This window comes from Falco peregrinus, chromosome 9 (genome assembly GCF_023634155.1).
Source record: "Falco peregrinus isolate bFalPer1 chromosome 9, bFalPer1.pri, whole genome shotgun sequence".
NCBI lineage: Eukaryota > Metazoa > Chordata > Aves > Falconiformes > Falconidae > Falco > Falco peregrinus.
Genome location: NC_073729.1, coordinates 19,575,155 through 19,589,729, shown reverse-complemented (window position 1 = coordinate 19,589,729; position 14,575 = coordinate 19,575,155). Strand labels below are relative to the sequence as shown.

Here is a 14,575-nt window from a genome sequence, read left to right as displayed (position 1 = left end):
AGTCTGTTGCAAAAAGCCATGTTTCCCTGGAGCACAGCTGGAAAGCAGCACCTTGCATGAACTTGGCATGAACACGAGTGCCAGGAACGTGCCACTTGTAAACCCCCGGCACGATCGAGCCTGTACCGTTCTTAGAACGATTTAACCCTGGAATTAGAGAGTGTGACAAATTCCCATTTTTTCCCCCAAATCCCCATAAAAGGCTGCTCTTGCTTCTTCCCCAGCTCTGCAGCCCGACACGATGTTGTTTTCTTTCTCTTTCCATCAGCTGCAAGCGCAAGGGCCGGCTCTGCTGACCGGCTCTTAAAAAAGATGAAGGATGCTCCGCGCGATCCTCACCCCTCTCCTGCCATCTAGAGGCACCAGACCCGCAGATATTTGTGAAATCACCACCAGCCCCGTGCTGGATGTGCCCCTGCAGCCCTCCGAGCCCGGGGTGTGGGTGAGCAGCAGATCCTGGGGCTCAGCTCCTGCTCGGGAGATTCCACACAGCCCCGGAGAAGGCAGAGGGGTTCAGCTAGGCTGGGAAGGGGATTCTGGGGAGGGTGGGTTCCCAGCTAGTCCCTCTTCATGAGGGTACCCCACTCAGCTTCCAGGAGCAAGTTACTCTCCCAGGAGTCCTCACCCTCCACTCCTCAGCAGGGCAGCAGCAGAGGTGGTGGCATGGCCAGCTCTGCCACCGCGGTGTCTCCATGCCAAGGGAACCAGGGTGGGGAGGGGGCTGCCCTACCCTGTGGATGAGCTGCACTGCTGCTTCCCACGGCAGCAACTGCCTCTGCTTCACTCAGCCTTTTACTCCAGAGTGAGTGTGGTCATGCTGGTGAGGTACCCCTGTGATCCCCTTGGATTGCCCATTTTTGCAATCCCTTTTGCAGAGCACTGCCTCGCTTGGACAACAGAGATGGCCAGAGCTCCCCCAGGGCCCAATACATCAGACTTTCCCCAGGCAAGAGATACCCCAATCCCCACAAAACTCATCTGCTGAGCCAAAGGAGTAGAGTTTATTTGCTGGGGCCAGGGCAATGAGGATCATTGCATTGGGGAATACAGCCCATGCACAGTGACGGAGCCCCGCTGAGCATGCTGCGCTGGGGCTGTGCTACATGTCCCCATGCCTCCATCGTCCAGGCTGTCTGCAAGGTGCTGCATCTCCAAGCCTTACAGAGTGGTCTCCATCATAGTGTCCTCAGGCATGTGGCTCCCTTCCTCACTCATCGTTTTCACTTCGAACACGCGACGGAGGGCAACCTTTGCAGAGCCCTGGAAACGGCGCTGCCGGCAGCTCCCCACCAGGAAGTAAATGGCTGGATTGATGCTGCTGTTCAGTGATGCCAGCAGGTAAGAAATATGAAGGTAAAACAGGTTTGAATACAAAGGATCAAGGAAAATCACCACACTGAAAGGAAACCCGAAGATAAACAAGAAGATCACACTGAGCAGGACAGCAACATAGAGTTTCCCCGGGTGTTGTCTCTGTGAGCCACACTGGAGTTTGATGAACAGGGACAGGTTGGAAAGGAATGGGAATAAAGAGAAAATGAGAAAATTCACAATGCTTATACTTCGCAATAGCTGTGCACAGTTTATACTCAGAGACACATAACAACTAATGAAAACCAAAGAAACAAAAAGTCCAGCAAGAGCCCAGAGCACCCCACACATGATGCCTGACAAGTGCTTTGGGCGGCGGCACCGGTACCAGAGTGGGAACAAAACAGACAGGCACCTCTCTATGCTCATTGCTGTCAGGAGATACATGCTGGCAAAATACCAAAACAGAAACAGATCCATCAGGATATAATCAGTCAAACCATGCTGAAATGAGAAAATACAATAGACTGTTGTAACCATGTGAAATATAAGTTTAACAACAAGGAGTAGGAGCAGAGAAAAGTCAGCAATGGCCAGGTTCAGGACATAGACAGTGAAAGGGCTCTTCTTCATGTGGAAGCCCAGGAACCACACGACAACCACATTCCCCATAAGTCCACACATGCAAATGCCAATACAGACACCTGAGATTATCAATAACCTGTTATCTCCTGGTATGCACTGAGACTGATTAAATGCCTGAGATTCTTCATATCCAGAAGTCGTGTAGCTCAGAGGGAGGTCTGTTGTGACTTTCTCCTCCATGGCAAATGACCCTGCTCCAGGCGAACGCCTTTTCCCTCTCCCTCTACCTCCTAGAGGACATGAGGAATCACAGGAGATGAGAGACATCAGCATTCCCACCACTCATCATCTTTCCCCACAACACCAGACCTCATGCCAGCCCCAGGCTGTGTCAGGAAAAACCCTGCCCCTGCCATACCCAGGCATGGTATGTACCCAGGAGGCATCTCCCCTTTTTCCCTTCCACAGCCTCCTACCTCCTGGTGCTCGTGGTAACAGTGCTGCTGGTGGAGCCCGAGCACACGGGGCCTCCAAGCTCACCAGGAGGAAGGGTCTGGTGATGGTTGCTGTGGCCACCTCACTCTGCTTTGGCCTCGTGCCTGAGGAGCAGACCTTTGCCCAGAGATCATGTCCCGTGGTCTGGAGACTCCCCTCACAATCTCATCACATTCAGCTTCCCCTCACATGTCACACAAACAGTGATCTTGTCAGCAGGAGCTGGCCACGTCACACCCTTCCTCTCCTGTGGTCCTCCTGCTTTGTCCCACCATGTGAGGGGCTTCTGGCTTTTGCTGTGTGTATCTGGCATACCAGACCCTTCCTCCTGGTGAGCTTGGAGGCCCTGTGTGCTCAGGCTCCAGCAGCAGCACTGTTCCCAGGAGCACCAGGAGGTAGGAGGCTGTGGAAGGGAAAAGGGGGAGATGCCTCCTGGCCAGGAACAGAGCTGGAGGGATGGGAGCCTGTCCTGGGTATGGCAGGGGCAGGGTCTTTCCTGGCGCAGCCTGGGGCTGGCATGAGGTCTGGTGTTGTGGGGAAAGATGATGAGTGGTGGGAATGCTGATGTCTCTCATCTCCTGTGATTCCTCATGTCCTCTAGGAGGTAGAGGGAGAGGGAAAAGGCGTTCGCCTGGAGCAGGGTCATTTGCCATGGAGGAGAAAGTCACAACAGACCTCTCTCTGAGCTACACGACTTCTAGATATGTGGACTACAGAGAAAGTATCGAATACAAATGCTCAAGACTACCTTACGGACTGCTGGTCTTTGCAGGTGTCTGTATGGGAATTTCTCTCTGCGGACTTGTGGGGAATGGGATAGTCATGTGGTTCCTGGGCTTCCACATGAAGCAGAGCCCTTTCATTGTCTACATCCTAAATCTAGCTGTTGCTGACTTCTCTTTGCATCTCCTCTTTTTTCTGCTCATGTTGGCAATTTTGAGCTTAACAGAAAATTGTTCTTATTTGTATGATTTTATTTCTTTGTACAGAGATTTTGTATTTGTAGTTGAATTTCTGTGCCAATTCTTTGACCTTAGCAGCCTGGGTCTCCTGACAGCAATCAGCGTGGAGCGGTGTATCTCAGTCTTCTTCCCAACCTGGTACCGCTACCACCACCCAGAGCGCTTGTCAGGTATTGTAAGTGGGGTGCTCTGGGCTATCACTGGATTTTTTGTTTTCTCAATGTATCTTAGCTTTAACTTTTCCGAAAGCTACGAGACAGTATTTGCAGGCGTAGCCATGGCAATTTTCATGCTTTTGTCTTTAGCAATGCTGATTTTCAACCTGTCCGTGTTCATCAAACTGCGATGTGGTTCACAGAGACGACATTCAGGGAAACTCTATGTCACTGTTCTGCTAGGTGTGATTGTCTTCTTTGCCTTTGGTATTCCTTTCAGTGCAGAGGTTTTCCTCTATCTTCCAAGTTCGCATGTATTATTTCCTGACGATACATCTTCTCTGCTGGCGTTGCTAAACTGTAGCATCAATCCAATCATTTACTTTCTGGTGGGGAGCTGCTGGCAGTGCTGGTTCCAAGGCTCCATGAAAGCTGCCTTTCGCCAGGTGTTTGAGGAGGAGACCCACATGCCTGAGGACACTATGGTGGAGACCACTGTGTGAGGCACTGCTGGTGAGGAGACCTGGAGATGTGGAGCCTTGCAGGCAGCCTGGGGGATGGAGATCCCCATGCACTTGCTGCCTGCCTGCTGCAATGGGATCAATGCTGCAGCTCTTCTTTGCGGGGGCACGTAGCACAGCCCCAGCGCAGCACTGCTCAGCAGGGCTCCGTCTCTGTGCATGACAAAGGATTTGCAGTTGGGTGAGTCACACAGGGGCTGGTCCTGCTCCCACTGGAATCACTGGGGAAAGTCTTATTCACCTGCCAGCACAGCTGTGAAACTTCGGGCTAACAGCTGGAATTAGCTGTTCTAAAATAAACTTGGCTTTTCTGTCCTCTTTCAGCACACACTGACTTGAAGCTTCTTCCTGTGTCTTAAATCAATTATTTATCTGATCCAGTCCCCATTTTCTGTCTTCATTTCCCCCTTTGTTTATTTTTATTATGATTTGCCTTATACTCAGTGCTGTCTTTGACAGCAATTCAAGTATTATTTTCGTTACCACACATTGTGCAATGAGTATTCCTGGCTTTTCTCAGATCCCTCCTTCTTATCAGGAACTTCCCATATGATGGGTGATGTTGCTGCTCTAATGCAAAGCACAGCTATGATGGAAACACATCCTAAGGAAGGGCTGATGTAACCAGATGTCTTAAGATGGAGAAAGTCATACTGCTGAATGTCCCCTGAGATCCATCAATTAAGAACAGAAAACAATAAAACCAAAACAATTAATTAGGTGCTAATATTCAGGACAGAAACAATCTATATAAAACAGGAGTATCTGTCAGCAAAACAGGATGATTTCTATACTTCTTATCTTCCAAAGTTTCTTTCCATTAGTCATTTCCTCTGCTCAGAGAAGATTAGAAGTCATGAGCATAGCTGAGTGCCCTAAAACTCGATTTGTGTTTAGAAGAAACTGGATTTCATGAGCTTATTCCTCCTTCAGTCTAAGGTGATGTAAAGACAGCCTTTTTGTGAAAGGTCCCTCGAGATCCAGAGGGGACAGATTCCACCCAGGAAGCTGCTGGGAAATACTAGACTTCCAAGCGACTGGTTGTAAATCAGAAAACAGTCACACGGAAGTTGCGGGGAAAATTCCCAGTGAAAAGCCACTAGGGTTGTGGAGTCAATGTGCCTTGACCTCCCGTCAGACTCCCCACAGTACCTGGTTCAGGCCCAGGCACTGACAGGAATGATTTTGGGGTTCTTTTATTAATACTAATAACATCTTCGCTTGTTGTTTTTACATATCTGGTTCCCACCCATCCCATTTCTGTGTTACCAGAAGCCCCCTTGGCCACGCTCTCACTCCCTGTTTTCCACACACACATTGGGATGCGGCAGCTCCAAGCTGGTACCTGGGTAAGGGCAGACATTGCCAGAAAATACAGACCTGAGTGTAGGAAGGTTCTTACTTCCTTTTGCTTCTTACAGGATGGGAGAGAAAGGGGACAAATGGGGAAACGCCAGTGAGGAAAGCTTTGTAATGAGACTTTTCCTCCGACAGAGGTTTGAGATACAGGGATTTCTGGGCTCCCAGTTCCAGAGAGACAGGGAGCTACTGGGGATGGGGCAGCAGAAGCTGTGGGGATGATGAGGGGATGGAGCATCTCCCTGATGAGGAAAGGCTGGAGAGCTGGGGCTGCTCAGCCCAGAGGAGAGAAGACCGAGGGGCTCTGATCAATGCCTACAGACACCTTAAGGGCGAGTGCCAGCAGGACGGGGCCAGGCTCTTTTCAGCGGTGCCCAGCGACGGGCCAAGGGGCAACGGGCACCAACGGCAACATGGCAACTTCCATCTGCATGTGAGGAGGAACTTCTCTGCCTCGGGGGTGGCAGAGCCCTGGGCCAGGCTGCCCAGAGAGGCCGAGGGGTCTCCTTCTCTGGAGACGTTGGAACCCGCCTGGACGCGGCTCTGTGCAGCCTGCTCTAGGGGAGCTGCTTCAGCAGGGGGGTGGGCTGGGTGACCCCCAGGGGTCCCTTCCAGCCCTGACCATGCTGTGACTCTGTGATTGATGTATTATGGCAGACTGTCAGAACACAACAGTCCTCAATTCTCTTTAAAGTTGATGGAGAAATGCAACACCCCAGCTACAGAGCAGCACCCGTGCCCCCTTCCCTGCCCCCACTGTTCTCCCCACTGTTCCTCACTCTTTGCCCCTTCTCCTCTGCCTCTCTGGTGTTTTCTGCCCATTTGCAAACACGTTTCCACAGCAGCTCCACACCCTCCCCTGAAGGGCTCAGCTGCAGCCCCTGCGGAGCCAGCTGGAACAGGCTGAACTGGCTGGAACCGGCCAGAGCCGGCTGTGCCCAGCACAGGGCAGCCCCTCAGCTCCCTCCGAGGAGACCCTGCAGCCCACACCACTAGCAGCTTGCCACCAACACCCAGCACACACACACACACACATATAAATCATTGTACTCGGCCGACTTTGGGTGTCCTCGCTCTGGTCCCCACCTGAGGGACATGCACGGCGCCTGCCACCTCCAGTGCCACCTCCAGTACCACTGCCACCGCCTGGAACCTCTGTCAGGAGAGGCTGGAGGAGGCCAGACACTGAATTCGAGAAATTCTGAGGTACCAGTCTGGAAGGAAGGGCAGCCAGGGTCTTCAGCTGAATTTCACACATTGTAATTAATGTATTGTTGTTAATTCTTTCACTCCTCTGTTCTCCCCTCTCTTCAACCCCCCCCCCTGCGCCCCCCCCCAGCCCCTTTACTTAAGGTCAGCCAGAACCCTGTGTGTTCCCTCCCTGTTCATGGCCAAGAACTCACTTAGGCTGCGTCTCTGCTCTTAGGTACCAGTGCCGTTTTAACGTTTGGGCTGCTTTCCATCCTCTCATTCCTTTTGGCTTTGTCATCTTCGACAGGCTGACATTTTCAGCTCTGCTGCCACCACCACCACCACCACCTTGTTGGTGCTGGTTTGCACCTCTGCCCATCTGCTTCCTCTTGCTGCTTCGTGCAATCAGCTGCTTCTCCTCTTGCTTCAAAACTGTGAAATCAGCAGTGGTACAAAGTCACGTGCAACAGCAGTCACCCCATCAGCCCTGAGGGGAACTGGCATTTTGGCATCAACAATTCCTCTCTTTGGTCCAGTGTTGAGTCCACCCACCCAAGTCCATGCTGTCTAATGTTGTGTGGAGCAATATGTTTTGACAATGAAGATACATGTAAGTCTGTCTTCACATCAGATTTTCTGATTTGTTCATTTTTGCTCCAGATTTTTCTCCCTCTTCCCCTCATTAGGATCTAAAGCATACACAGAGCTGTATCAGCTAAGAGAGATCTACATTCTTATCACTACCTTCCTGCCTGATGTTCTCCTCAGGGCATATATCAAGCCCATTAGATGTTTAGCTGATCACCACATTGCATGCAGAGGTTTTCTTTCTGCAAAGAGCAGCATCGTTTTTTTAAATCTACTACCCTGTAAGGAATAACCCAAGAGGTTGAAGGGGTTTCTTGTGCTATGGAGAGCCTCTGAAGAGTAAAACAAAGGTTGAAGGTAGGAGACAGCTCCTGCAGAGTCGGTGGAGGAGTCACCTCATTGCATAGTGTCATCAGGTTGAGCTCAGAGAAACTGGTCTCAGAATATATTTAACCTGAAGTTTGCTAAGTTTAGTTAGTTTAATGTAACAAAAAATCACCTCTCACTACCATGACTGCTTCACTTCTGTCCTTAGCTCATCTCCTTGACAAAGGTATGTTTTCTGTTTGGATGCCCTAAAATTTTCTGCCTTGTTTTCTAAACCTTCCAAATTCCTGTCCGGTTCACCGCCAGGGGAGATGTAGCTGCACTTTTATTAAAATGAATAGAAAAAGCAGAATAATAGTATCTGTACTTTGAAGTTTGGGGTAATTTTGACATCTTAAATAGTATTGGCATTTTAGTTCTAGTCTCAGATGACATCTGTTCTCTTAAGGAAAAAACAAGGGGAATGGCATATTAAGGATTAAGTTTGACACGGCAGATGCCACGTAGAGTGTCCAAGAGCCTGTGCAACAGCCTTGGCCCAGCTCTTTCCTTGGCTTAATTCCTTGAATTAACTCTACTCGAATTTCTGTGACCAGTCAGCTTTACTGCAGGGATGTGTCACACTTTGAGAGGAGCACCCTGAGTTGCCTGAGCTGTGTGTGAAGAACGGAGAAAAGGCCCCTTTGTTGCTATGCAAGTGAGTTTTGAAGGTGCATGAAAGGAGTAAAAATGAGGATAAGTGCCATAAAGGTACATTCAGAAAGAGAATGTCCTTGGCCAGCACTAATCCTGCCTGTGTTCTCCAACACCTTGTGCCTTCCCCTGTGACTCCACAAAAGATGTTCTAGATTTCTTTTGGCCAGGGCTTCACAGGACGCCTACAGGGATTTGAAGCAGATGTTAGGAGAGAGGGTCTGAAAAGTCTAGTCTGCACCTGCAGCCAGGTAACACCTTTTGCTGCTAAACCTTATGGAGACTTCTCTACTGCGCAGGACTGTACAGTGTGTGCCTTCCTCAGCTGTTTCTGAAGCTCTTCTGCACCACCATCTCCTCCAGAAACTCATCCCTTCATTCATTTTTTTCCCTCCACAAAAATCTATGTCATGCCTCTGTGTCACTCCTTTTCTTTAAGAGAAGGGTTTTAGTTTGTGGCCAGGGTGGTTTTGGCAAGCTCCTTCTGATGAGCCCCTAGGGACAGTATCCAGGCAGACATCTGGAGAGGAGAACATCCGGAGGGCAGCACAGCTCCCACATAGCTCTCCTGGTCTCCAACACACTGTGGGCATGCCTGCTTCCATGTTTCTTTTTGAACAATTGATTTCAATATCTTTTTTTTAAAAAAGAATAAAAGTTGAGGGGTGGAGGGAGATCACTTTTATGCTTTACTGCCAAAAATAATTTGTTTTGAAAATGTTTTTGAGAAGGAATTTTTGACACTATGTGAGCAATGCAATGGCTTTAAAAGTGAGAAAGCTGATGTAAAAGGAACTAAAATGTCAGCTCTAGATTGACAGCTGAGAGCAAAAATTTTATTAAACTTGGCACCAAAGAGAGTTACAGTAAGCAAAGTAAGCTAGCCACAAAGACAGTTCTCACGCTTTACTGTGGAGGAGCCCAAATAAATGGAAGTGCATTTATATTTTGGCTTAACAAATGGGGCCAGCAATGTGGCTTGGTATAGACCAAAAATAGAGCTATGTATTCACTTTTTCCTCCACCCCCGGGATCTAGGGCCCAGAGGAATCTTTATGTTCTTCCTCTCTTTTTCCTTCTTTCTCCATCCAAAAAGGTGATTGGGCAAAAAAACGGAGAAATTTAAGAGGCCATAGCTATTGTGTCATGGGTTTCCTGTTTGTCATCTGAATCTTCAAAGGCCCTCTGGAACGCCAGCTTGAGGGTGAACTTGATCCTCCGATCCCTGTAGCTCCCCACAAGGAAGTAAATGACAGGGTTGAGACTGCTGTTCACACAGGACAGCACAAAGCCGATCTCTGGGGAGTAGAGGAATTTGTAGCCCAAGAAGTCAAAGAGGATGAGGATGCTCAGAGGCACAGCAAAAATGAGGAAGAAGAGGATGGTGAGCATGATGGTGGTGAAGAGCCTGCCCGTTCGGAAGTGCTGGGAGCTGCACTTGACTTTGAGGAAGAGGGTGAGGCTGAAGAGCAGCATGAGGGGTGTGCAGAAGAGGAAGTCCAGGGATCCGATGGCGATGAGCAGGAGCTGGCAGGTCCTGGCAGAGCGGCGAACGGTGCACAGAATGTACCCGAGTGTGTTCAGCAGCAGGGAGAGAGCCCAGAGCAGGCCGGAGATGATGGCGGACAAGTGCTTTGGGCGGTGGCTTCGGCACCAGATGGGACAAAGGACAGACAGGCACCTCTCAATGCTGATGGTGGTCAGGAGATACAAGCCGGTCCCATACATGAAAAGATCCAGGAAGAGGAATATCCCAAACTGCACCCCAACATTGAACTGCATCAGGTACTGAACCGTCTCAATGGCGATGCAGAGGAGATAGCCAAAGTCGGCGGCAGCCAGGTTCAGGATGTAGACAGTGAAGTGGTTTCTCCGGATGCGGAAGCCAAGGTACCATAGGACCACGCCGTTTCCCACCATGCCGCAGGCAGCGCTGATGAGGCAGAAGCTCTCCATGAACTTGAGGACCGTGTATGATGGCTGTCCCACACTCACACTCTGATTAGTCCCATGAGCCTGGCTTGTGTTGCTTTGGGGAAAGGGTGTTATAAGCTCCTCAGCCATGATGAAACACCCCAAAGTAAATACGTTCCTTTCTGTCTCTCTTGTTTCTTGTTTTCCTTGTTTCTCTTGGGATCAGAGAAGATCCAGAGGGCATTTAGTGACTGACATATTGCTTTTATTCTTACAGCTTTATGGCTTGGGATAGATAGCTCTCAAGGGGCGTGCATGGTTACTATCTGTGCAGGTAACAGCTAGCAAGATGCAAAATGTTGAGGATGGGCAAAATCATGCAGGAATTTGGAGAGGCTGACATCGGCTAGGTTTGGCATCCATGCAGAAGAAGAAGGAATGAGACCGTTCAACAGAGTAAAGAAAAAGAAGCAGAAGAAAACATTGCTACTTGCAGACACAGCAGAGGGAGATAGGGAGGGTATGACTACCTAGTGACTCTGTGTGTGTGTGTGGCTATGAGAAAGGGCCAGAAAACATCACACCAGAGGCAAAGAACACTGTAAAATATGTGGATGGTGAGGCATTTCTGAATCCGGTCCTCAAATGCTTACCTTCTGCCCTGTGCAGCTGGGTTGAGTTCTCAGGGAAACTGGGGTCTGGCATCCACTCTAGAGTGTTTTTTTCTTGGTTTCTAATTTATCCCATTGGATCTTCTGGGAGACACTTTCTGTGGAAAAGACGGGGAATTGTTTCAGACTGCAGATTCAGTTTGTGTCTTCTTCTGTGATGTAATGAAGTAGATACTGTCAGGAAAGAGTGTTTTCGCTGTGCAGATGGGGAGGATGGGATGAAATCAGCAGCAGATGAGAATGGTTTGGGGTTTTTATGTTGTGAGGCAATTTCACATTTCTGCTCCACTTCTCTGGTTGCTCCTACAGTAGGTGGGGAGAAAATTACCTGCCAGGGATTCCATTGCCAGCAATGCTCTGGGATATTGCTTGCATCTGTGAAAGGCTCTTTGTGCATTTGTGCTGGGGCCAAATGCTTTTATGCTAGGGATGTATAAATGAGCGGTTAGTAGAGATTGTGGGAAGTGCTCAGAGGAATGGTATTCTATTTTGTTTTGTCTTTCTTGGAAAATCAGACTTGGGTTAGATTGGACTAGTCTGAGGGACAGTATCCTTTTTCCCAATGTTCTCTTCAAAATTCACTTCCTGTGCAACGCCTTATCCCAAATCCTGCCAAGACCCCAAGAAAAATGGCTTGTCCAACATACTTTGGGTGAGAGAGATGGATTAAAGAATAAGGCCTTCATCCCCTGAGTGCTAGACATCAGCAATTCTTTCTGGACATGAACAGCCCTCACATTCCGCCCTGGAACGCTTCTGAGCCTTTCTTTCACAGTATGTGTAAAAAGGTGCCTATTTCTTTCTCCTGCTGGTAAGTGGAGCCTCTCTAAACTGCACAGGGCTCTTACAGCTCCTTGATGACTCATTGCTCACCTCTGACCCTGGAGAAATAAAGTATTTCAAAAGCCTGAGCTGAAAGGGACTTTAGAAGAGTAGTAAACAGCAATTTCTTCATAGCAATTAACAGAAATACTGAAGACAGGAAAGAAGCTTGCTGTGTGCCACTTATAAAATGGAGAGGAAAAAAGCAGTTTTAATAATGTGGCTGTGCAAGTTTTGAAAAGGGCAGGTGTTGGCTCCAGGGGGACAAATGTCCCTCAGTCTTCAGGTGTCACACTGTGAAGAAGCAAGGATTTTTTTCTGCCTCTGCAGTCAGGAGTTGCCTTTGAGCAGAGCTGATCCAAATTTTATGATGCGATTACCTGACTTTGTCACCTCTCTTAGTTCAAATTAAACAGAGTTTAAGATTGGAGCGAAGTCCTTTATCTACAGCTTCTTGCCTATGGACACTTGCTTTGATGTGCTGTCTTTTTCTGGCCAGGGTAGGAATGAGTGACTCTTTCCAACAGTTAAGCTTTTAAGCACACAAGCTGTAGGGCCTGAAGCGTTTCTATAATGTATCTTGGATCTTACCAGCAAGGCCTGACAAAGCTGTTTGCACTGTTCTAGCTCCTCTACTCTTCTTTGTGGCTGATCCCAAGTTGCTCTGTGGGTTGTAAGACACCACTTGGCTATGAGCTGGTGCAATACCTAACCAGTGCAAAGAACAGGTGTCTAGAGGTGCTTGCCCCTTTTTCTGCACCCAGTTAGTTGATCCAGACACTCCCAAAGAGGATGTAGCTTTCTCTTACTAGCTGCTGCCTCTTCCTTCTTGTGGCATGAAGCCACATCTCCATGAAGGGTGTAAAAGAAGAAATTTGGCAGCTGATGCTGGGGAATGCTGCAAGGGGAAGGCTGCTCCTTTGAGGTGTGTTTGAGGTAGGCTGGGGTGAGGGAGGCAAGCGGTCTTGTTGTAGAAGCTCTTGGAATGGAGAATGGGGTAGCTGCTTGAAGGGGAGGGTAGGGGTAATTACTGGGAGACAGAGGCTTGGGAAAGGGAACTAAATCAGATCCTTCACTCCCCTGCATGTGGTGAAAACTGGACTGTTCTGAAGCATCTACATGCCCATATGCATCCTTTCCTCCAGGCTTTAACCGCATTGCAGAAATACCAACAGTAATGTGTGTGCCTTCTGCTGAAACCCATGCGAAAATAAAGATTATTTCAGACTCTGGTGTCGAGGGACTCCTCAGAGGAGTGGAGTTAGGTTTGCTGCCCTCAGGGAACAGGTGACGCCATTCCTCACAGGCATCACATGCCGCTGGCATGTGGACCACGTTTAGGAGCACACTCAACACCTATGGCCTGGGCTGCCTGTCTCCTTTCTGTCCCCAGGGAAGCAGAAATGTGGGCTTTTTTCAGGGTGTTGATGGTCCCTGAGGAATGTACCCTTCTCGTGCCCGACTGATGATCTTCTGGGTGCCCTGGCATCCTTCCAGAGAGATTACGAGCAATTCAGAGGACAAACTTAGTTCAGGTGCTGAGAGCATTCTCCCTGGCAGGCTGGGATGACTATCTTGGTGTTAGTTTAGGCTGGAAAAGCCTGCAAATGATCCCCATCTCCTTGCGGTTCCTACCACTGACTTCTTTTGGACCACAGGAGATACACTGCAAATATCTTGCAATGCCATTCCTGAGAATGCTTGTCTTTTACCATGGATGATTGAGGGTGTCGACAATAGTGGTTTGTATGCAGGCATCACCTTTTAAATGTCCAGAGTTGGATGTGAAATGTTCACATTAATGTGACGTGTAAAACGTGTTCACATTCAGTGCCACATGTCTTCATGATGGGTATGTTTAAGGACAAACTGTCAGGATGGAAAGGTTTTTTTCAGTTTATACTCTGTATGTTTTTATCAGTTGATGGCTGTTTCTAAGCATAATAATTCTTTTAAATACAATTTTTTTTCTTCTTAAAAAAAGGCTTTTGGTGTTTTTAATAATAATGGAAATGTTTTGGTTCTTCCAACAATAAAATCATTACAGATTTTAAAAGGAAAACATTTTAAACATGTTTTCTGATAAATGGGTGCTCTCTTCCCCTCAGCAGTAGAAATTAGAAGAAAAAAAATTTACTAAAAATAACTGATGACATAGACCTAATCTGAATCAACTATATGTACATTACAGAACAATAGCATTAAAAATTAAAGAAGAGTAGAAATGGAACTCAGATTTCAGCTTTCAGGAACTATAAACAGGAAGCAAAGAGCAACTACAGACATTAGGGTGAACCACTATTGTTTTGCTTTTAGGTGCTTTTCAAAATTAGTAAAAAGACAAATAAACAGAAAAAAAAGATAATAAACAATAGATTAATGCAGCTTCCCTTTAGGAAAATATTTGCAGGTGAAAGCATGAAGGGGAAATTTGCAAGGTTTCTCAAAGAAAATTAGACCTGTGTTGCCTTTTTCTGTCAATTCAGGTTGAAAGAGCAAATGTCAGTACAACACTTCAAATAATCACATCTCGCATCTCAAGGGATAGGGTCTAGAGAAAAATTTGTTGCAAATTGTGGTATTTATTTATCTTCCTTCTGTTTCCTATTTTTTCCCTATCCTTGATTTTAATTCTATTGGTAGAAGAGATGTTAGAAACCATAGGTTCTTATCTGTCCTTCTTAAAGAAAGAAATAAAAATCCAATGCATGTTGTAGCTAGATGCAGTTAATTTGTCCTGGGCTGGAAGAAGCTAAAATAATATGCAACTCCAGCCCTGTATTTCTTTGAAACATGAGAAAAGGGGGCTTGTAACTCGCATAAAGTTGTAAGGCAAGTTGGTGGGGTTGGAGACCTGTTCTACTTCATCACAATTCTATGGCATGGAAACCTCCCCAGTTAATAGAAGAAAGGAACTTCTAGGGCATGAATTATTTCACTATTTGAAATGGTCATATTAGGAAGCAAAGAATTGTGCAGCC

At 47.7% G+C, this 14,575-nt stretch overlaps 3 protein-coding genes across 3 annotated transcripts; 1 reads left to right on the top strand and 2 right to left on the bottom strand.

The window, feature by feature from the left end:
- Positions 1-979: 979 nt before the first annotated feature.
- Positions 980-2,506, bottom strand: LOC114013869 (proto-oncogene Mas-like). Its single transcript, XM_027795350.2, has 2 exons — positions 2,373-2,506; positions 980-2,186 (listed from the first exon to the last, which is right to left on the bottom strand). Exon 2 carries the CDS (start codon positions 2,134-2,136, stop codon positions 1,159-1,161), a length of 978 nt encoding a protein of 325 aa, XP_027651151.1. The 5' UTR covers positions 2,137-2,186; positions 2,373-2,506; the 3' UTR covers positions 980-1,158.
- LOC114013868 (mas-related G-protein coupled receptor member D-like) lies at positions 2,456-4,405 on the top strand. The gene is made up of 2 exons (XM_027795346.2): positions 2,456-2,786; positions 2,993-4,405. Exons 1-2 carry the CDS (start codon positions 2,456-2,458, stop codon positions 4,009-4,011), a joined length of 1,350 nt encoding a protein of 449 aa, XP_027651147.2. The 3' UTR covers positions 4,012-4,405.
- A 4,578-nt stretch (positions 4,406-8,983) lies between these two features.
- On the bottom strand, positions 8,984-12,342 carry LOC129785189 (proto-oncogene Mas-like). The gene is made up of 2 exons (XM_055814561.1): positions 10,755-12,342; positions 8,984-10,316 (listed from the first exon to the last, which is right to left on the bottom strand). Exons 1-2 carry the CDS (start codon positions 10,804-10,806, stop codon positions 9,310-9,312), a joined length of 1,059 nt encoding a protein of 352 aa, XP_055670536.1. The 5' UTR covers positions 10,807-12,342; the 3' UTR covers positions 8,984-9,309.
- Positions 12,343-14,575: the final 2,233 nt, after the last annotated feature.

What these genes read in the sequence shown, in the direction of transcription:
- LOC114013869 (XM_027795350.2), bottom strand. Translation starts at nt 2,136, where the DNA reads ATGGAGGAGAAAGTCACAACAGACCTCCCTCTGAGCTACACGACTTCT.
- LOC114013868 (XM_027795346.2), top strand. Translation starts at nt 2,456, where the DNA reads ATGGTTGCTGTGGCCACCTCACTCTGCTTTGGCCTCGTGCCTGAGGAG. An exon ending in GTTCCCAGGAGCACCAGGAG is followed by an intron (nt 2,787 to 2,992) that starts GTAGGAGGCTGT and finishes CATGTCCTCTAG; the next exon opens with GAGGTAGAGGGAGAGGGAAA.
- LOC129785189 (XM_055814561.1), bottom strand. Translation starts at nt 10,806, where the DNA reads ATGCCAGACCCCAGTTTCCCTGAGAACTCAACCCAGCTGCACAGGGCA. An exon ending in CCAGCTGCACAGGGCAGAAG is followed by an intron (nt 10,317 to 10,754) that starts GTAAGCATTTGA and finishes TCTGATCCCAAG; the next exon opens with AGAAACAAGGAAAACAAGAA.